General features: G+C 46.8%; 1 protein-coding gene across 5 annotated transcripts in view; it reads right to left on the reverse strand.

The window, feature by feature from the left end:
• Positions 1-21,993, reverse strand: part of COL2A1 (collagen type II alpha 1 chain) — a 99,857-nt gene that overhangs the window by 32,502 nt on the left and 45,362 nt on the right. For all 5 annotated transcript variants that reach the window (XM_081848922.1, XM_081848921.1, XM_081848925.1 and 2 more), the window contains 12 exons: positions 21,759-21,803; positions 21,477-21,575; positions 18,213-18,266; positions 14,252-14,359; positions 12,292-12,345; positions 10,843-10,941; positions 7,714-7,767; positions 6,610-6,708; positions 5,697-5,750; positions 4,698-4,751; positions 2,029-2,082; positions 230-283 (listed from right to left, as the gene is read on the reverse strand). In XM_081848922.1, the coding sequence (XP_081705048.1) occupies positions 230-283; positions 2,029-2,082; positions 4,698-4,751; positions 5,697-5,750; positions 6,610-6,708; positions 7,714-7,767; positions 10,843-10,941; positions 12,292-12,345; positions 14,252-14,359; positions 18,213-18,266; positions 21,477-21,575; positions 21,759-21,803 (828 nt within the window). The remainder of the gene's footprint in view (positions 1-229; positions 284-2,028; positions 2,083-4,697; positions 4,752-5,696; positions 5,751-6,609; positions 6,709-7,713; positions 7,768-10,842; positions 10,942-12,291; positions 12,346-14,251; positions 14,360-18,212; positions 18,267-21,476; positions 21,576-21,758; positions 21,804-21,993) is intronic.

Genomic DNA, 21,993 nt, shown 5'->3' on the forward strand with positions numbered 1-21,993 from the left:
TTCAGCTGCCTGCCAAGAATTACTATCTGGAACAAGCAGGGCTTCACAAAATAAAACACCTGTGGCTGATTTATTCCTCATATACACAGAAACTATTGACTGGAAGGATTCCCTTTGCAGCAGGACACCCTTAAGGTTAGAAAGTCAACACTCTGCAGATGTGGGTTCTTATTCTGCCCAGATTATTCCAAGGGTGATCCTCAATGCCCATCTCTCTCTCATTACTTACCTGGTCACCTGGCTTTCCACCTTCACCCGGAGGACCTGGGGGCCCTGGAAGTCCCTGAAAACAAGAAATATAGTGTTAGCATGACACTCTTGGGGAAGTGCCAGTCTAGAAACACCAATAGTGTCCACGGTAGGAAGGGAAGTCTTGTGAGCCAAATTGATTGCCATTAAATTTTTATCAGTCAGGAAGTAAAATAACTTGGTTTAACTGTATACAACTGGAGCAATGGTCAAAGAAGTGGTTAAGGGAAAAGAGGAACTGCAAAGAATATACAAAATTTGAAAAAATGATTATAAAAAGGGGAGATAAAGAAGAAAATACAGTTATAAAAGGGGAAACCAGTGAAATTTATAAAATATTAGTAGAAATGGAGGAACAAGAAGATCAATTACAAGAAGTGTGGGAAAAGGAGACAACAGGGCAGATAGATAGTCAAAGCTGGGGGAAAATATGGGAGAAACATACGCTGAAAATGTTGCCTATAAGAATAAAAGAAAATTATTATAAATTAGTTTGAAGATGGTATTTAACACCAGATTAAATCAAATAAATAAAGGATATTCGGTGTTATGTTGGAAGGGATGCTAGGTAACAGGGAATTATGTTCATGTGTGGTGGGGGTGTAAATATGTACAATTTTTTGGCAAAGGGTGTTTAAGGAGATAACAGATTCCACAGTTCAGATAATGGAGTAACTGGAAATAAAATATTGGAATGAATACCCCAACCCCGAGACATTTGCAACAAAATTATGCCTGCCCACCCAAGCACCTCTGATTAATACAAGATGAAGCTTCTCCACGCTGGTGCCCTCCAGATGTTGATGGATCCCCAGCTGGCATGACCAATGGTCAGCGATGATGGGAGCTGAAGCCCAACAACATCTGGGGGACAGCAGCTTAGGGAAGGCTGACATATCTCAAGCAGCCCTAGGCTATCCCTGCAAATCTCAACTGAGGCACACCTCTTTGAGGAGCTCCTAAAGTGAGGCACCTTGGGAGGTGTGAGGAACTCAATGCAGCTTAAGACCCAAGTAGCTGGGACAGAGAGCTGGACCATAAAGAAGGCTGATCACCGAAGAATTGATGCTTTTGAATTATGGTGCTGGAGGAGACTCTTGAGAGTCCCATGGACTGCAAGAAGATCAAACCTCTCCATTCTTAAGGAAATCAGCCCTGAGTGCTCACTGGAAGGACAGATCCTGAAGCTGAGGCTCTAGTACTTTGGCCACCTCATGAGAAGAGAATACTCCCTGGAAAAGACCCTGATGTTGGGAAAGATGGAGGGCACAAGGAGAAGGGGACGACAGAGAAAGAGATGGCTGGACAGTGTTCTCAAAGCTACCAGCATGAGTTTGACCAAACTGCGGGAGGCAGTGGAAGACAGGAGTGCCTGGCGTGCTCTGGTCCAGGGGGTCACGAAGAGTCGGACACGACTAAACGACTAAACAACAACAACAACCCACCCACCCCCTGCAGGTTCATGGATCACTCTGCCAGAAAACCTGGTTCTGGGCATCTTGCTTAGCAGGTACTCACCACTAAGGCATGCAAGACCAGAGAACATGGATTCATTCTTCACAGACAGTTAAGAGTTTATGACAACACTGTGCTTTTCTGTCATATCCTTCCAACGGAGCTAGACAGTCATTTGGGATGGGGGGGGGGGTCCTTTCCCTAACTTCTCTCCACATTTTCAGTTCGTGTTACTTGTGCAAACAGTTGCACTCCCCAGCACAGGCAGAATTAACAATGGTGGGCACTGCCCTTAAAGAGGCACAAGAGAATCGCTCTACTTACTTGGAATCCAGAAGGTCCGGGGGCACCCTGTTCGCCTCTCTCTCCTGCTGGCCCCTAAGAAGAAGAGGAGGAGAAAACAATAGATTAAGGGCAGGCCTAACAGTGGGATGTGTTGTCTGGGGCAAAGAGTATAGCTCTCACGTGAAAAATCAAACACCAGCTAGTCAAACACATACAAGTTTTCTTAAGTCTACACTTTCCTCTGTTAGCAAAGAAGCTGCAGCCATAGAAAGGACCCCCTTCCATTTGCCTGCTAAACCTTGAAAAGTTGCACATTCCAGCACGTTCACAAGTTCCTATGCTGGCCCCAACATAGAGTACAAACTCAGAGCTGATTCATGCATTAAACTTTTAGGTCCTTTTTTGATTTAATGTGTAAATGAGGGGGGTTTTTTTGGGGGGGGGTTAAACAACTAGTAGGAGAGCTAGAACTGCCTACAGCTCTGTTAAGTGCACTCTCCATTTCCAGTTTTCAAGGATGCATTGGGGTGGGTTTTTTGGCCATTTGTTAAATGGTCCTCAATGGGAGCAACTTTTCTATGGGAGAGGGAACTAGGAAAAGCGCTTGCTAATACAGATAGACAGGTAGACTAGGAGGTTATAGCACTATTGCTTTTTAAAAAAATGCAAAGTGAAGCAATAGTTAAAGAGGGAAGGCTAGTAAGATAGCACCTCAGTTCTAAATATACAGTGGTGCCCCGCAAGACGAACGCCTCGCAAGACGGAAAACCCGCTAGACGAAAGGGTTTTCCGTTTTGGAGGCGCTTCGCAAGACGAATTTCCCTATGGGCTTGCTTCGCAAGACGACAGCCCATAGGGAAATCTCCGGGACAGTGGGGAAGCGCAGCTCGTCTTCCCCGCTGTCCTCGGACCTCCTCCGAAGCCTGGCGGCGGGGCGGGGACACCTCCTCCCGCCGCCGGGCTTCGGAAGGATGCCCCGATGCCGGGCGGCGAGGCGGGAAAGTCTCCCCCCGCCGCCCGGCATCGGAACGATGTCCCGAAGCCGAGCGGCGGGGCGGGAAAGTCTCCCCCCGCCGCCCGGCATCGGAACGATGTCCCGAAGCCGAGCGGCGGGGCGGGAAAGTCTCCCCCCGCCGCCCGGCATCGGAACGATGTCCCGAAGCCGAGCGGCGGGGCGGGAAAGTCTCCCCCCGCCGCCCGGCATCGGAAGGATGTCCCGAAGCCGGGCGGCGGGGCCGCAAAGCCTGGGCGCGCTGGCAACTCTCCGCAAGGAGCGCTCCCGCTGCTTGCGGAGAGGTCCGCGAAGCCTGTCCTGGACCTCTTCTGAAGGCAGGCGGGGGGCAAAAGTCTTTGTCCCCCCTGCTTGCCTTCCCAGGGGCTTTTAAATCGCCCGGACAGCGGAGAAGTCCTCCGCTGTCCCGGGTGATTTTAAAATGCCGTCCGCCAGAAGAGGTCGGGGGAAGGCGGTTTCCATAGGAACGCATTAATTGATTTTCAGTACATTCCTATGGAAAACCGTGCATCGCAAGACGAAAAACTCGCAAGACGAAGAGACTTGCGGAACGAATTAATTTCGTCTTGCGAGGCACCACTGTATTTGAAATTAAGTGCCGCAGATGTCACTTCAGAGTGGGGGATGTGTGGGCATCTCATGGACACAGACAAGCCTGAAGAAATGCACACAGGTCAGTTTAGCCATAATAGCTAAAAGGTAAAGGGACCCCTGACCATTAGGTCCAGTCGTGGCCGACTCTGGGGTTGCAGCGCTCATCTCGCTTTATTGGCTGAGGGAGCCGGGATACAGCTTCTGGGTCATGTGGCCAGCATGACTAAGCCGCTTCTGGCGAACCAGAGCTGCGCACGGAAACACCGTTTACCCTCCCGCCAGAGCGGTACCTATTTATCTACTTGCACTTTGACGTGCTTTTGAACTGCTAGGTTGGCAGGATAAGTACACACCAATTATCTCCACACAGGAAAAATGCAATACTAAAACTGCTCTGAACTTTAAAAAAAATTCCAAAAGAAATCACAATTATTAGAATGATTTTGCAGCTCAGTTAGTATGTGACACTAAGACAAACCATGACTTAGTACAAATGTGTGAATGTACCGGAACCCAGAGAGGAGACTGTAGCTGCCTCAATGTTGCCTGGTTCAGGTTTGCATCCACTTGTAACAACACGAGGCTCTCTTCTGTCTCTGCTCACTACTATGAGTGTGTGCAAGGCATTAAAGAAGGTATAATGGAAGAAAAAGAAGCATGATCTTATAAAGCAGGCATGTCCAACAGGTAGATCGTGATCTACCGGTAGATCACTGGATATCTGTGGTAGATCACCGGTAGATCAGTGGCTCCCCCCAAAGAAGCTAAAAAACTTTGGTTCCCCTAAAAAAAAGGTCAACATCTTTGCCCGGCACCCCTAAAATGACCTGAACCACCAAAAACAGGGCTTCTCTTCCTTAAAAAAAGCTCAACGTCGCTTTCCTCTTCCGTAAGGAAGCTCAACAACTTTTACGTGAAACCCCCCCCCAAACAGGGCTGTTATAAAGCAAGAGGAAGCACCAACACCCCAGAAAATGTCACCAAAATTCTCCAGACACCTGAATCTTTGGAGCATATTAAGTTCCTCCCTTATGCCTAAAAAAATGCAGGATTTCGATTCGGCCACCCTCCTGCCTGCCAGGAGAAAAACACTCATACTCACAGCAGGCCCTGGCGGTCCACCTGCTCCCGTCTCGCCATCTTTGCCAGGAAGACCCTAATGAGAAAAAGTGGTACATTTGAGACAGGATCGGAAAGTCTTGACGAACAATGCAATTTCCCCTCCCACAGACCAAAAAGTGCCCCCAAGTACAGGGAGCTGGCAGAAGGAAAGGGTATTCTTTTTGTATAAGTTTCTTACTAAGCTAGGTTTAAAGAGTAGCTGCCAGAAGTGCTCATTATGAAGGAAATGATTGCTGGTTGGCACGATTCTAGGGTGCAATCCCTCTTCCCCTGAGGGCAGTAGGTGTCTCTGGTGCAGGAATGCACAGGGTATGTCAAAACTGCATGTGAAGGTGCAATTTTTTTCAAGAGGGATGGGAGCCTCCAGGAAGACTCATGCCTAAATTCTGAGGTCTCTCAGATGCATGCACAGAGTTATTATTAAGTAAATTTTCCCTCTGCCATTCTGCATCTCATCCTCTAAAGGGCTCGTGGCTCTGAATTATTTTACTAACATTTCTGAAAGTCTGATTGCTTTATAGGTGTAATAGTTCCCATCGAAATTAGACTAGAAGCTATGTCAGGTTTGTCAGAGGTGAGCTCTCTGCAAAAGCAGCATTGAAGTTAGGAGACCCAGAGCTTAAACCCTTTTATTTCAATCGTTCTGTGGCCATGCAGCAAATTAAGTCACAGTCATTCAACAGACTGTATGCAACTGAGAGGGACCTTAACTGGGACTAAGATGTCACACGGTATTTTATGAAGCATCTGCCTTCAGTGGCTTCTTCACGTGGTTGGTTGTGAGCACTCTGCATTCCAAAGCACCATCCCCATGTCATCTGGACTGTACCCCAATAGCTGGGTGGAGGGAACCAAATAATGGTATCCTTTTCAGGCCAGGCAGAGAGAGGCTGGGTTTGTCTCTGCTGCAGGACAGGGTGGGGAGAAGATGGCTTCATAATGGCAGTGGGAGGAATAAACGATAATCAGCCCCACTTACTCTTAGGCCAGGAGCCCCAGGAAGTCCCTTCTCACCAGCTTTACCAGGTTCACCCTAGATGGAAAGAAAAAACGCAAGTCGTCACTGGTGTGCTTTTGGAAGAAATCTGAGCCCTCCAATCTGGTGAGGAGAGCCAGTTCTACTTCTCCTGTCCAGCTCTCCCCTTCTCTGTTGTTATAACCAAGGTATAAAGGTAAAGGGTAAAGTGACCCCTGACCATTAGGTCCAGTCATGGCCGACTCTGGGGTTGCGGCGCTCATCTCGCTTTATTGGCAGAGGGAGCCGACATACAGCTTCTGGGTCATGTGGCCAGCATGACTAATCCGCTTCCGGCAAACCAGAGCAGCGCACGGAAACGCCGTTTACCTTCCCACCGGAGTGGTACCTATTTATCTACTTGCACTTTGACGTGCTTTCGAACTGCTAGGTTGGCAGGAGCTGTTACTGAGCAACGGGAGCTCACCCCGTTGCCGGGATTCAAACCGCCAACCTTCTGATCGGCAAGTCAGTGGTTTAACCCACAGCGCCACCCGCGTCCCTTATAGCCAAGGTATAGGCAGTGCTTTTTTTCTGGGAGGGAGGACACATGGGGGAATGCATACCCCTAAACATTTTGTGAATCTAAGTTTGGCCTCATTGAGGGGCAGTATTTCAATATGAGTAGGAAAATGAGAGTACCCCTAAACATTTTTTTAAAGAAAAAAAGCACTGGTTATAGGTATATGATTTTTTGGGACCAGCAGAGCAAGCACATTACCCAGCCTGTACAATAACTAAGTGACTCTCCTGCTGTGCTAGTTACAAAATGGAACTATTCCATGTTACAACCTTGTACCATTTCCCCTCAAACATCTTCCCTAGTGACAATGCTCGGGTCATAGTGTCAATGGTTGCTGAGTGCAGATTTACTTACATTTGCACCTTTCGGACCTGGGAAACCCATGACGCCAGGCTGGCCACGGGCACCTTGTGGACCAGGTGGGCCAGGTCGCCCATCTTCACCTGGGGCACCCTATTGAGAGATAGAGAAACAGGCATGCTTTGTTAATGATGCTGGGAAGACAAGTAAAGGTAAAGGGACCCCTGACCATTAGGTCCAGTCGTGGTCGACTCTGGGGTTGACAAGTAACATATCCCATATAGAGTGGACCCAACTTTATGGAAGTGCTACTTTGACCCAAACATGCTGGATGTCTTTCAGAACCTCAAAAAGCAAAGGAAAGGCATCAACCCATAATAAAAATCTATTGTAGGGCAATGCCTTTATTATGCCAAGCAAAATGTCACAAATTAGTGAGCAAGTTTTTCTGTTTGTTCCCATGTGGAAAATCAGCATACTGGTGCATATTAGAGCTTTTTGTGCCCTTAGATAATTCTAGTTCCCAAGTGTGATTTTGATTTTAAAACGCTCACCACTGCAGCATTCACATCCACTTGCCATTCAGTAATGCTGCTCATATAAACAAACACAGACTTCCAGTGTTACTACTGTACCCCTACAATATTCAAGGTTCCATTAAGCATTCCTAAGACTCCACCATCCACTTCTCTTGCACACTCCATATTATGCATTGCCTTTGAAACGAACCCCAGAAATTCTGCAAGTCAGCACCCACCTATTTCCTGAATCCCATCTCCTCAAATTGTCTACCGACCACTGTTCCGCTCACCTACATATTATCCACTCGCTGTCTTTTACCTGGCATTGCTCAGGAATTCTAAGAAACAAAACAAAAACTATGTGGCTTTGAAATCAGTGGAGTTTTGAACAGTTCCGTCCATCATCTTGATTCAAAATGGTGTCCAATTGTATCCAAACATCAAGAAAAGCCTGCTCCTTCATCTCAAGAACCATCAAGCAAAATTTGGTTACAAGATCTTTAGAGGTGGCTAAATGCATAGCCAAGAAGCCAACAATTTCCCAAAATATATAGTACATCCATCACTCCTTTCTCAAAGCTCTCGGCGCCCCTATTATTTTGGATGACACAAGATGAAAATGATGGAATATACTTACAGATGGGCCAACTTTGCCTTGGGGACCAGCATCACCCGGGCGACCAGTGAGACCCTAGATGCAAGAAGAAAAAGGCAGACCATTAAGACCTTTTCCCAGTCTCTTTCCTTGAAGAGTCAACAATACAATTTATACACATAGCTGCAAAATGGTTCATCTAATCTATTTTTTGATGCAGGTTCAACAATCAGTTCTACTATTGGTTCAATAGAAGCCGTCAGCCAAATAAATTTTAGATCGTAATGGTGGTAAACAACTAAGTTTTACTCAGGGTAAACCCATCAAATTAATGAATATGACTAAACTAAGTCCATTAATTTCAATAGGTAAAAGTTGAACATGACCTTAATTTACTTTCTTTGGGACAGCTATAACAACACCTTTGCTGTGGTCAAAGGCTCAACCCAGGCCAGAGAAACTAAAGAGGCTTAGGACATGATAAAGTCTCCTCAAAGGATATTCCTAATCTAAATTTAATAAATCTGAAACATACCGCTTTTAAACTGAATTTGAAGCACCCAGAATGGGCTCAGAGAATAAAATGGTCAATGATGTAGTACCATCGTAGAAGCTAACAAGTCCTACAAGTTGTTTGGATGGGAAACTATCAAGAAGTATTATATTAGACACTCTGAGCTCCTCAAAGAGAGAGAAGAGCAAAAGTATGATAAAGTTTTGAAGGAGATAATCACTGCACACCATGCTAAAGTATAACGAACTGAGCCTTGGGAAACCAAGGAAATTCAAGGCTTCCTAGCAGTGCCACTGCAAGCTAGCTGCCCAATGCTTTTCCCACTCTCAACTGGATTTTCAGCTTACTCCACGAAATGGAGAAAATGCCATTAGTAGCAAGTCTGCGTGGGGAGAAGCTCCACTGGTAGAACATCTCCCAGGCTCAGATACTCTAAACTTGTACTCTGTCCTGGGTCACAGGAGGTAACAGAACTGTCCATCAGTCTAAAAAGAGGACTGAATTTTGCAAAAATGGGGAAATGCCTATTGTTCTCAGTGATGGGACTCTTTACTTTTGCAGACAAAAGGAACATTCACCACGTTATCCTAAAAGATTGTTCTTTCCTTCTAAGACTGTTAGGTGCTCTCCAACCCATCCAGTCTTATGGAATAAAGACAGACATTCCAAATACAGTGGTACCTCTGAATGCAAACGGGATCTGTTCCGGAGCCCTGTTCGCATCCTAAGTAGAACGTAACATGCAACTGCGCGTGCGCGGGTCGCCACTTCCGTGCATGCGCGCGACGTCATTTTGAGCGTCTGTGCATGAGTGGCAAAACCCGGAAGTAACGCGCTCCGTTACTTCCGGGTCACCACAGAGCGTAACTTGAAAACGCTCAACCTGAAGCATATTTAACCTGAGGTATGATTGTACAGTGGTACCTCTGGTTACGTACTTAATTCGTTCCAGGGGCCTGTTCTTAACCTGAAACTGTTCTTAACCTGAGGTACCACTTTAGCTAATGGGGCCTCCTGCTGCTGCGCCGCCACTGCACAATTTCTGTTCTCATCCTGAAGCAAAGTTAACCCGAGGTACTATTTCTGGGTTAGCGGAGTCTGTAACCTGAAGTGTATGTAACCCAAGGTAAGGTAAAGGGACCCCTGACCATTAGGTCCAGTCGTGACCGACTCTGGGGTATCGCTTTATTGGCCAAGGGAGCCGGCGTACAGCTTCCGGGTCATGTGGCCAGCATGACTAAGCCGCTTCTGGCGAACCAGAGCAGCGCATGGAAACACCGTTTACCTTCCCGCCGGAGCGGTGCCTATTTATCTACTTGCACTTTGACGTGCTTTCAAACTGCTAGGTTGGCAGGAGCAGGGACCGAACAACGGGAGCTCACCCCGTCGCGGGGATTCGAACCGCTGACCTTCTGATCGGCGAGTCCTAGGCTCTGTGGTTTAACCCACAGCGCCACCCGCATCCCTGTACAAATGTGCTTTAAATTGTTACTGCCATCTGCTGTTGGGAATGGACAGCCGCATGCAGAAAGAGTTTAATGTGGGCATCCTAAGAATAAGAGATAGTAGATGCAGGGGTAGCCAGTGTGGTACCTTCCCATACTCGCTGTGCTAGTTGGGGCTGATGGGAGTTGGGAGTACAAAACGCATCAAGCACTTTCCCCCTCCCCAAAGTCTAGCAGAGTTTACTCATGGTCCAGTACAGTTGCGGTCCAACTTTTCTGTCAGGCTTCCAAGTCTGTAAATGGCATGTGGCAAGCAGAAATTAAGCTGGTGAGGTTCCTCTCAGCATGCAGGTGCTGTGATGAGGAAATATTCACCTGGAGAATATCTACCAAATGTTAAAGGTATAAGAGTCCTGATAGAAGCGAGTTGGAATGCTTACTTGCAGTCTATCATTATTATTTCCATTTTACAGAATGTGAATTAAGCTGAGAAGTAGTGGCATCTCTTTCCTGTCACTATTACTGTGATGAAGGCTGAAGAGCCTGCGTGAAATGAAGGAAATCTCAAGAGACTTTAGAATAATGTAAAGCTTTTTCAAAAGGACTCCGTCTTCCTTTAGACATCAAAAACTGTCCCGTAATTGCAGAAAAGACAGCTACCCAACCAGCGTTAATGGTGGAGTGATTTGTGACACTTAAACATTTTGTCATTATTTGTTCAATTTATATATTGCCCTTTAACAAAAGTTCCCAGGGCAGTGTACAACATTAAAAACACATTACAGAACACCCATGATAAAAACATACTAAAAAGGATACTGGCAGACAGCCTAAAATATAACAGTCCCCTCCCCCACACTTTCACAGGCCGTAGGTTATTTAATAGTCATAGGCCTGGAATGTTTTTTCCTGGCGCCTAAAAATATGTAATGATGGCGCCTGGCAAGCCTCTCTGGGGAGAGCATTCCACAACCGGGGAGCCACCACAAAAATGGCCTGTTCTCATGTTGCCACTCTCTGAGATGGGGAACACAGAGGAGGGCCTCAGACGACAAGTGCGCAGCCTTGAGGTTCTCCCACACTGTTTATATAAACTTCTGTTAACAGGAAGGCAAGGCATTATACTGAGAATGAACATTCTGGTCAAAGCGGGATTTTTACAAAGCGACTGAAGCAAGAACCACTGTAACCCTCATGTGCGCAACGTCTTACCCTAGCGCCAGGCAAGCCAGGCTCTCCAGGACGGCCAGGATCTCCAGTGGCTCCTTTGGGACCCCCAAGGCCAGGAGGTCCACGTTCACCAGGAGCACCCTGCCCAGGAAAAAGTAAGCAAGAAATGCATTAACTCAGAGAAATCAGGAAAGCTAGACCCAGTGATGCTTGGGTCAATGGTTTACCATCCAATGGTTATCTCTGGAAATGGTAATAATAATAATAATAAATAATAATAATAATTTATTTATACCCTGCCCATCTGGCTGGGTTTCCCCAGCCACTCTGGGCGGCTTCCAACAAAACACTAAAATACAATAACCTATTAAACATCAAAAGCTTCCCTGAACAGGGCTTCCTTCAGATGTCTTCTAAAAGTCTGGTAGTTATTTTTCTCTTTGACATCTGGTGGGAGGGCGTTCCACAGGGCGGGTGCCACTACCAAGAAGGCCCCCTGCATTGTTCCCTGCAGCTTTGCTTCTCGCAGAGAGGGAACCGCCAGAAGGCCCTCAGTGCTGGACCTCAGTGTCTGCGCAGAACAATGGAGGTGGAGACGCTCCTTCAGGTATACAGGACCGAGGGCATTTAGGGCTTTAAAGGTCAGCACCAACACTTTGAATTGTGCTCGGAAACGTACTGGGAGCCAGTGTAGGTCTTTCCAGACTGGAGTTAGAAGGTTTGTAGGAGCTTTCATTTGTTTTAGTCTATTTCACTGTGGTTTTAAGCTTCTGTATGTTTTAAATTACAGTTGTAACTTTTTAAGCAATCATTTAATCATTTTCGTACACTGCTTTGAAGTTTTTCTACAATCAATCCCATCAGATGTCAAAGAGATGAACAATTACACGATTTTCTGAAGACAGTTTTTAATGTAATATGTTTCATTGGGGCAACCCAGTACAATGGACAGGGTATAATAAATTTATTATACTTATTATCATAAGTATATAATTTTTATGAAATAAATAAAATTTTAAAAAATAGAGCTCCAACATGGCTTTGATGAAATAATATTTGAGATTACAAAAACATTTAAAAGAAAGCTTTACTAGAAACACAGAAACTTATGCTCTGAGACCCAACTCAGGGGCTTAAAATTTCTTATCAAGTATCTCCAAATTCCATTTGTTACAGAATAAAGTTGACTTAACCTGTGTTCCGCCCCACCACCAATGTTTCTGGAATCCCAACTATCATCAGTCCAAGCAAGCATAGGTAATAGTCAGGGATGATGGGAGTTGTAATCCAGAAATACTGGAGGGTCACAGGTGTCCTATGTCTATTCTAGAGGAAAGCACACAGGGGAAAACATCGCTCTTTCAAAGAAGCAGTCAAAGAACCCTATACAACACAGAGCAAGGAAGCAGGAAAGGGCATCTAAATTCACTCTTAACCCTCCCAAATTTGTCCTTTCATTCAGATGGAAGCTCAGCAGGCCCAAATGCTCACCTTGGGACCAGCCAATCCATCCTGACCTGGGAAGCCACGGTTTCCGGGAGCACCCTAAAAACAAGAAAGCAATGATAACATAACCTAGTAAGTCAAGGAGTGCAACAGTTCAGGAAGCTGGGAAGGACACTAGGAAGCATTGCCAATAGCAAGGAGTAAACCAGGAACCGTGGACATCTTCAGTTTAAAAGGCATGGCTCAAATAGCACAAGGAAGCAGCACAAACAAGAACTACTAGGGGTGCTACAGCCACCAAGTGATCCGATATTATACAACCACTAGACAGGTGACACAGTCCTGCAGTATTTGCTAAGCTTCTGCACGGGCTTGTTCTGTATCCATATAATATAACCCATTCTAGGTAAAGAGGGTTTGTGCAACAGAATTCCTAATACTCTAAAGTCCACTTCAAATAAGGTCACTTCCTGTTCATTGAGCATTCATCCTGGTCTGCACAAGATTTGTAGGTAGGTGAGACAATAGAGCACTAGGCACACTTTCCCAGGACATTTCCCTATCACTTTCCTTCTTGCACAAAGTCCAGTTTTAAGAGGAAGCAGGCGAGTTGCACAAGAGCACCAAATCAGCTGCAATCGCGCAACTTGAACTTGTCGGTATGTGTCTGAACCCACCCCAAAACCATCAAATGTCTGGAAGTGTCCTTTGTCAATGTGAAGTGTAAACAACACACATATTTGCAAACAGGAGTGTTAGAGAGGTTCACTCTTCAAACAGCTGTGACTGGCTGCAGCTCAACTGCTGAGGGTATAAAGGTCAAGGGACCCCTGACCATTAGGCCCAGTCGTGGCCGACTCTGGGGTTGCGGCACTCATCTCGCTTTATTGGCCGAGGGAGCCAGCGTACAGTCATGTGGCCAGCATGACTAAGCCGCTTCCGGCGAACCAGAGCAGCGCACAGAAACGCCGTTTACCTTCCCGCCGGAGCGGTACCTATTGATCTACTTGCACTTTGACGTACTTTCAAACTGCTAGGTTGGCAGGAGCAGGGACCGAGCAATGGGAGCTCACCCCGTTGCAGGGATTCGAACCGCCGACCTTCTGATCGGCAAGTCCTAGGCTCTGTGGTTTAACCCACAGCGCCACCCGCGTCCCTGTTGAGGGTATACTCTGTGCCAAAAAGGTGCACAATGAGATCCACTGTGCAAGCCATTGGGCGTTTCATCAGGCTGGGTCTCGGGCTGTGCACTGCAGTGGTGGCAATGCTACAGTTCCCAAGGGACCGCTGCAATTTTAGGGTCAGGACTCACCCGCCCCCATGCATCTTAATGAAGAAATTGTTCAAAGTGTAATCATTCCTTGCTTGGCCCTTCAAGCTTCATTCATGCTCCACCTCACCTCCCACTTCCAGAGCCCAGGAGAGTCCCTCATCCATCTTTCAGCAGCATCCCACCATTCTGTGCTCAGCTCCTCACATCTCAGAGTCTGCTCCCTGCTACTTGTGATCCCTGCCTCTCTAATGGCTTCCTGGCACACTCTCTAGCTCTTCCTGGTCCTTTGAGCCCACAGGCAATTCTTCAATGCAGCTCTATACTAAGGTTACCAGATTTTTTTCAATGAATCCGGGGACACTTTTCAACTTCAACAGATTTTGTCAGGGGACTGATTTGTAAATCTGGGGACTGTCCCCGGGAAACAGGGACGTCTGGTAACCTTACTCTATACTCCATTACAACGACCACTCACCTTCCCCCTTACCACACCTGCTGAAAGCTGAGCAGGAGGTAGCAGCTTGCCCCTGGTATGCCACAGAGACGCCAGTAAAGCAAAGTTCTTCTGTCACTTTCTGCATTATGTTGGGCACCCCACAGGGCACACTGCAAGTTCCAAAGCAAGCCTATTGGCAGGGGTTCGAGCCATTTGGCTCAATGGCTTTCCCCCACAAAGAAGACATCTGCTCTTCATATAGGAAGGTTCCTTGCGCTCCAAACGATGTCACCTACCCTTTCTCCAGGTGGTCCAATGGGCCCTGCAGCTCCTGGCTCACCACGGCCGCCTCTCTTGCCTTCTTCTCCAGCTGGTCCGGGAGCTCCTTGTGGGCCTGAAGGTCCCTGGGGTCAGCGGGGAACAGAACATACAGGCTTCGTCACTCTTTGAGCCCCTTCATCATTTTATGCCAAGCCCTACCAATGGCCAGCCCACTATACTGTCTTATCCTCGTAACAACCCTGTGCGGTGGGCTACAATGAGAGATCCAAAGTTACCCAATGGGCTTCCTGGCTGTGGATTTGAACCCGGGTCTCCTCAGTCCTACCCTGACAACTCTAACCACTACCCCAACACTACCTCTCTTTCAGAGATTTTTCAGTGCCCAATAAACTGGGACCATTAATGGCGATCCCATTAAATTTTATCCTGACAAAGTTTCAACCCAAGAAGGAATTAGATTTCAACCTTGAGGTGCTGCTGAGTGAAAAAGGAGCATCAACTGAATTATTTTGGCCAAGATACACATGAAGCTTATATTATCTGCTTGCAAAGAATTTGCAATCCAATATCTATTGAGGGATGATATTCCCAAGACTACTGAGATTGTTTCAGGATATTTTGCCGAGATTTTTAAAGCCAAATTTAAAATTTTAATTTTACTTCATGGTGGCTATTGTGTCTTTTAGACAATTTAATGTATTTAATATGTCTGGATTACCAATGGTTTATGGATGGTTCCTTGGTATGTTAATTTATTGTCTACCTTATGCCAATAAAGGCTGAATAAATATGTATGATTCTGCACAGCCATGGGATGTGGAAGCCCTCCTGACATCCTGTTGGATGAACTGTCTCACATCTATGGAAGCTGATGAGCCAGAGAACCACTTGGTTTGTTTACACTGGCACAGCTTCACTAAACCCAGCAGGCCTTCTGCTGAAGCACACACACTACTGTAAGGGATTCTTTGAAGGCCTCTGATGCCAACCTGCTGAGCATTATCTCCTCATTTTCAGAATGGAAAATGAAGCGGTATTCAGCACAGAACGACATCAGTGCCAAGCATTAAAGAGTGGGGACCCAGATGCAACAGGGCAGCCATTGTTTGCCAAGCCCCAGGTCACCCATAGGACAGAATTTTTAGCCAAAGGGACTGGCAGGGGAGATGACCGAGCCTTATTCCTCCCTGAAAGCAAGCAGGGGAGATGGGCACAGAGATCCTTTATTATACCAGATAGGCTATAAAGAAGGCTGATCGCCGAAGAATTGATGCTTTTGAATTCTGGTGCTGGAGGAGACTCTTAAGAGTCCCATGGACTGCAAGAAGATCAAACCTATCCATTCTGAAGGAAATCAGCCCTGAGTGCTCACTGGAAGGACAGATCCTGAAGCCGAGGCTCCAATACTTTGGCCACATCATGAGAAGAGAAGACTCCCTGGAAAAGACCCTGATGTTGGGAAAGATGGAGGGCACAAGGAGAAGGGGACGGCAGAGGACGAGATGGTTGGACAGTGTTCTTGAAGCTACCAGCATGAAACTGACCAAACTGCGGGAGGCAGTGGAAGACAGGAGTGCCTGGTGTGCTCTGGTCCATGGAGTCATGAAGAGTCGGACATGACTAAACGACTAAACAACAACAAAGGCTATAAACTAGTGTTTACCAAACCTGGGTCTCCAGCTGCTTTCGGACTGCAATTCCTATCATCCCTGACCACTGGTCTTGCTACGTAGGGGTGATGGGAGTTGTAGTCTGAAAACAGCTGGAGACCCAGGTTTGGGGAAGCACTGCACAATTTGGGATGCATTTGCCCATATGAAGCGTCAGACCGTTGATCTACCTAGTCAAGTTTACTCTTTGACTAGCGTCTGTGGCGCTGCAAGGACTCAAGCAAAGTTCTTTCTCAGCCCTGCTACCCAAGACCTTTTTAAATGGATATGTAGGGACCATCTGAATGCAAGACATTTGTTTCGCCATTCAGCCAAGCCCTTGCCAAAGGCACAAGCTCCTGGTAAGGTAAAGGTAAAGGTACCCCTGCCCGTACGGGCCAGTCTTGACAGACTCTGGGGTTGTGCGCCCATCTCACTTAAGAGGCCAGGGGCCAGCGCTGTCCGAAGACACTTCCGGGTCACGTGGCCAGTGTGACATCGCTGCTCTGGCGAGCCAGAGCCGCACACGGAAACGCCGTTTACCTTCCCGCTAGTAAGCGGTCCCTATTTATCTACTTGCACCCGGAGGTGCTTTCGAACTGCTAGGTTGGCAGGCGCTGGGACCGAGCAGCGGGAGCGCACCCCGCCGCAGGGATTCGAACCGCCGACCTTCTGATCGGCAAGTCCTAGGCGCTGAGGCTTTAACCCACAGCGCCACCTGCGTCCCCACAAGCTCCTGGTAGCACCTGATTAAATCAGCATGCCATTTCAAAGTCACATGATACAATTGTGTGTCTTTGTCCCCCGTCCCCCAGATGACCTCTGCAGCAGTAAAACAGTTAACAATGAACTGGCCCTAATGAATTTACAATCTACATGTAGGTAGCTTGTGGCTATGTGTCCTCTGCTGGTGTCCTGTTCCATGTTTGGGTCTGCCAGACAGCCACATATAAGCATTTCATTTGCACAGAGAATAGCATGGGAAATCCACGAGTAGAACTGAACTGCAGTCATTTTCAGATTTTTATATAGGATTTCATAGAACAAGGCACCCACACATGAAAGTACAAAGCCCAGAAGGAGGAAAGGTGGGCATTAACCTTCTCCCTTGCCCCATGTAGTCTGGGGCAGTGGCGTAGCGTGGGTTGTCAGCACCCGGGGCAAGGCAAGTAATTTGCGCCCCCTAACCCCTAACCCACCGGGCGCCAGGTAGGAGCAGAGAGCTGCGAGTGCGAGCGGGCCCCCCCCCCAGATGTTGCGCCCGGTGCGTCCGGCCCCCCTGCACCCCCCACGCTACGCCACTGGTCTGGGGGCAAAGGAATTCTAATTTCTGAACCGTGCAGCTGGAGGGGATTATGATGCAGCAGAATTCCCCCTCTACCAGAAGCCCTGGGTGCACATACCATGACGTGGGCTATTGACAGGCTACCACAGTGTTCATGCTGGTAGTAGCTGGCAGATGGCCCTGAAACTCATATCAGATTGCTCAGTGCATCCACCCTAATGCCCAGAGCAGGGGTAGCTGGAAGGTGTTATTATTTTTTGGGAGGTGTTATTGGATTATTTTTATTTTATATATTATGATCTTTTCTGTGAACTGCCCGGAGACCTCCAGTTATAAGGCGATATATAAATTCAATAAATAAATAAAATAAATAGCCACACCCACAACTGGCATATGGCCCTTGGAGGGGTGGCTGAGAGTCAATGTGGCCCCCGGATCGAAAAAAGTTAGCCACTCCTAGTGTAGAGGATGAACAGGGAGCAACTGATACCATATTTACTCGAATCTAATGCTCACCTTTTTTGGCCAAATTACGTTGCGAAAATTAAGGTGCCCATTAGATTTGATGGCACATTTACATTTCATAGAATCATAGAGTTGGAAGAGACCACAAGGGCCATCGAGTCCAACCCCCTGCCAAGCAGGAAACACCATCAGAGCACTCCTGACATATGGTTGTCAAGCCTCTGCTTAAAGACCTCCAAAGAAGGAGACTCCACCACACTCCTTGGCAGCAAATTCCACTGTCAAACAGCTCTTACTGTCAGGAAGTTCTTCCTAATGTTTAGGTGGAATCTTCTTTCTTGTAGTTTGGAGCCATTGCTCCGTGTCCGCTTCTCTGGAGCAGCAGAAAACAACCTTTCTCCCTCCTCTATGTGACATCCTTTTATATATTTGAACAGCAAATACCTTTTTTTGGTTTCAAGGTTCTGAAAATTGAGGTGCACATTAGATTCGATGTTGCATTAGACTCGAGTAAATATGGCACATCCAAAGAACAGACAGCATGCCAGGCATAAAGGCACGTCAGCAAATACTTACAGGTTCACCCTTGGGACCTTGTTCACCTTTGAAGCCTGCAATCCCAGGTTCTCCCTACAGAGAAAGGAAAGGAAACATATTAAGAGTAGTCAAGCTCCTATTATCACGTCAAGCTACTTGCTGATCTGGTCAGCAGAACTTCCAACTCAGCATCCTCCGTGTTGAAACATCCAAAGGGTGCGTTCCTTTGAATAAAAGGGCAGAGACCCAAAACACCAGGCTGGATAAGTGGCAGAAGGACTGGGATGATACAGAGGATGGGAAGGGAAACACTGATGAGTGAAAATTGGGAGGCGTGGGAAAGAGAAGATTCTAAATGGAAAGAATCGCCAGTTTAGCTTTCAAAGTCTCCTAACAGCATGTGCTACAGCCGGTGGATTCTGTTGTTGTACTCCAGCTCGCTTCTGTTTCACAACCATGTGTCTAAGTCTTCAAACATGCACCACAAAAATCCAGAATTGACCTCATCCCCTAGCAGGTGTGGATATCCTCACTATCAGACAGATTTTCTGAACTTGGGTAAACAGAGCTGTACACAGAATTCCCAATGTGACCATATCCGATTCAACTTTTGACCCCTTTGCTAATAATCCCTAATTTGTCTTTTTTCACTGGCACATCACATTGTCAATATTTGCAGTGAGCTATTCATCATGACCTCAAGATACCCTGCCTGGGAAGTCATTGAAAGGTCAGATCTCATCAGCGCAAGAAAATATCTCCTCTTATCTCATGACTGCATACTTGTAGACACTGCCAAAGAGCTGCAAGGGGTAGGATTTCCCTTTGTAGAAGCCATGATTATTCTCTCTCATGCTTATAATTCTCTTTTTAAATAAAGCTTTCCACTAATTTTCCAGGACTGAAGTTAGGTTAATGAGCCTCTAATTTCTTGGATCGTGCATGAAAACTGGTGTGCTGATAAATATTTTCCAGTTTTTATGGCAAAGAAGCTGATTTTAGTGACAAGATTCATGTTTTTGCTAGAAGCCAAGTAATCGTCACATTCAAGAACTCTTTAAGAATACCTGGGCATCTGTCACCCAAAATCCAATGACTTGTGTGATTTTAGATGTCAAAGCACCTCTTTGTTTTCTCAGAAGTTGAGTCCCTCAGAGTTCAGCTGGCGGTCTGCTCCTGTATACAGTATGTGTCTAGTACAGAAGCTTTTGTCCTTCAGATGCTCCCAACCCCAAGGTGGTTCAGATGTAGGTCTCTTTCTAATATCTTCCACAGTGAAGAGCAATGCAAAGCATTCATTTAGCTTCTATGCAATCTCCTCACATTATTTTAGTACAGTTGTACCTTGGTTCTTGAATGCCTTGTGACTCTAACGTTTTGGCTCCCGGAAACCCGGAAGTGAGTGTTCTGATTTGCAAAAGTTCTTTGGATCCCGAATGTCTGACGCAGCTTCCACGGCTTCTGGTTGAGTGCAGCAAGCTCCCGCAGCCAATCGGAAGCTGTGTCTTGGTTTTTGAACGTTTTCGGCATCCGAACAGACTTCTGGAACGGATTCCGTTCGAAAACCAAGGTACAACCGTAATTCTCCCATGCTGTTGTCACACCTTTTTCTCAACACGGACAATCCATCACTGGGGCTGCTTTGTTCCATCTCAGCTGAAGTTCCCCCACAAATTCTTCCATAATATACTCTCTATCTAGAAGCCGCCTGCTTCTAAAAGACACCTGCTTCTTGGGACAAAAGCAATGAAAAACCTAGACAGCATCTTAAAAAGTAGACATCACCTTGCCAACAAAGGTCCATATTGTAAAAGCCATGGTTTTCCCAGTAGTGATGTATGGAAGTGAGAGCTGGACCATAAAGAAGGCTGATCACCGAAGAATTGATGCTTTTGAATTATGGTGCTGGAGGAGACTCTTGAGAGTCCCACGGACTGCAAGAAGATCAAACCTATCCATTCTGAAGGAATTCAGCCCTGAGTGCTCACTGGAAGGACAGATCCTGAAGCTGAGCCTCCAATACTTTGGCCACCTCATGAGAAGAGAAGACTCCCTGGAAAAGACCCTGATGCTAGGAAAGATGGAGAGGAGGAGAAGGGGACAAGGAGAAGGGGACGACAGAGGACGAGGTGGTTGGACAGTGTTCTTGAAGCTACCAGCATGAGTTTGACCCAACTGCGGGAGGCAGTGGAAGACAGGAGTGCCTGGCGTGCTCTGGTCGAGGGGGTCACGAAGAGTCGGACACGACTAAACGACTAAACAACAACAACAACAAATCTAGAAGCCGCTTGCTTTTTGTTGCTCAGCACAGAGTGAAAGGTGCCTCTGCTTCTCTGCGTATCACAGAGAACTCTGAGGTTGAAGGACTCTCCCTTTGTGCTGGGCACAGAGAACTTAAAGGGAACTAAGGATGCAGTTAGCCAGATAGACCAAAATAATTTCTCACCACATCCAACATAGGAAGCTGCCTTATACCAAGTCAGACTGTTGGTCCATCTAGTTCAGTATTGTCTACACTGACTGGTAGCAGTTATCCAGGGTTTAAGGCAAGGAACCTTCCCAGCTCTATCTGAAGATGCTGGGGACTGAACTTCTACATGCAAAGCAGGTACTCTATAACTAAACCATGTCCTTTAACCCAAGTGTTTCTGAAGCCCCATGTGCACTGAAATACTGACCTCTCCACACGGCAAAAAAAATTAGGGGACTGGCAGGGTTAGGGCTGATCATCGATAATAACTGGCTACAAAAGCCAGTCAAAATTTGTGGGTTCCTAGCTGCTTCCACCTCTTATTATCCACTTTCCCAAAGCTTAGTTAAAATGTGAATATCAGCATTGGGGAGAGGTTGTTAGTTTCCGTTTTGCCACTGAGCAGCTGCATGGAGTCACAGGACTCTGTTTACATTCCAGACAGTCCAGGCTATTGGAAGTCTCACGGGAGACTAGAGACGGATGTGACGTTTCCTTTGTTCAGTTGCTCTCTGCTTTCATAGAGAGAGGATGTGTCTTTGCTCTCTGCGTAGTCAGGATAATAAAACTCTTTGCAATGTAGCCCAAACCTCTCGTCTCTTTCCTGTGCTGGAAACTCTGCTGAACGGAACGTGCCTTGGAGCCTTATCAAAGGCTCAGGTCGTTAAACACGTCGGGAGGCGATTCCGAAGGACTCGGGGGAAGAAAATGAGCTTTATCAGCTTGGCCGAGCGGAGATCCCAACAGAGGTTACGCCAAGTAACTTTGAGCACAGGATCATCAGTCTGGAGAGTCAGACACCTTAAAGTTTTGCATTGGTTTGGGTTTCTTACCGCCTGGCCTTTGGGACCCAAAGGCCCAGTTGCACCTTGAGGCCCAGGTGGTCCACGTGGGCCAGGAAATCCCGGAGCGCCAGCAATGCCAGGAGCACCCTATGGACAGAATCGAGAAAGCAATTAAGGACAGGAGGGGGAAAGTGCAGGGGGTCTGAGAAACAGCAAATTACTCAGCAAACTATTGTACAGGTTCTTGGTCGATACTGTTGATGTGATGGGCAGAGGTTATTGAACATTCACCAGATCTTCTGCAGACAACATCAGTAATGTGGCACTTACCGCTGATCCTTTGGCACCAGGGATCCCATCAGTTCCAGGGTTGCCCTAAAAACAAAAAGAAGGCATTGATCAAACCTCTTTCCAATAAATGGTTGACTTGCTCCCTACCATGTTTCCTTCCCAGAGGGCTACCCAATATATAAATGGACATATTATTAAAGCATGGGTCTTGGGGCAATGGTGTTTTTTTGTTTTTTTTTTCAGAAAAGGGATAAGAGTACCGAGAATGGTGAGC

The sequence above is a fragment of the Podarcis erhardii genome (assembly GCF_964252035.2).
Source record: "Podarcis erhardii genome assembly, chromosome: 2".
Taxonomy (NCBI): domain Eukaryota; kingdom Metazoa; phylum Chordata; class Lepidosauria; order Squamata; family Lacertidae; genus Podarcis; species Podarcis erhardii.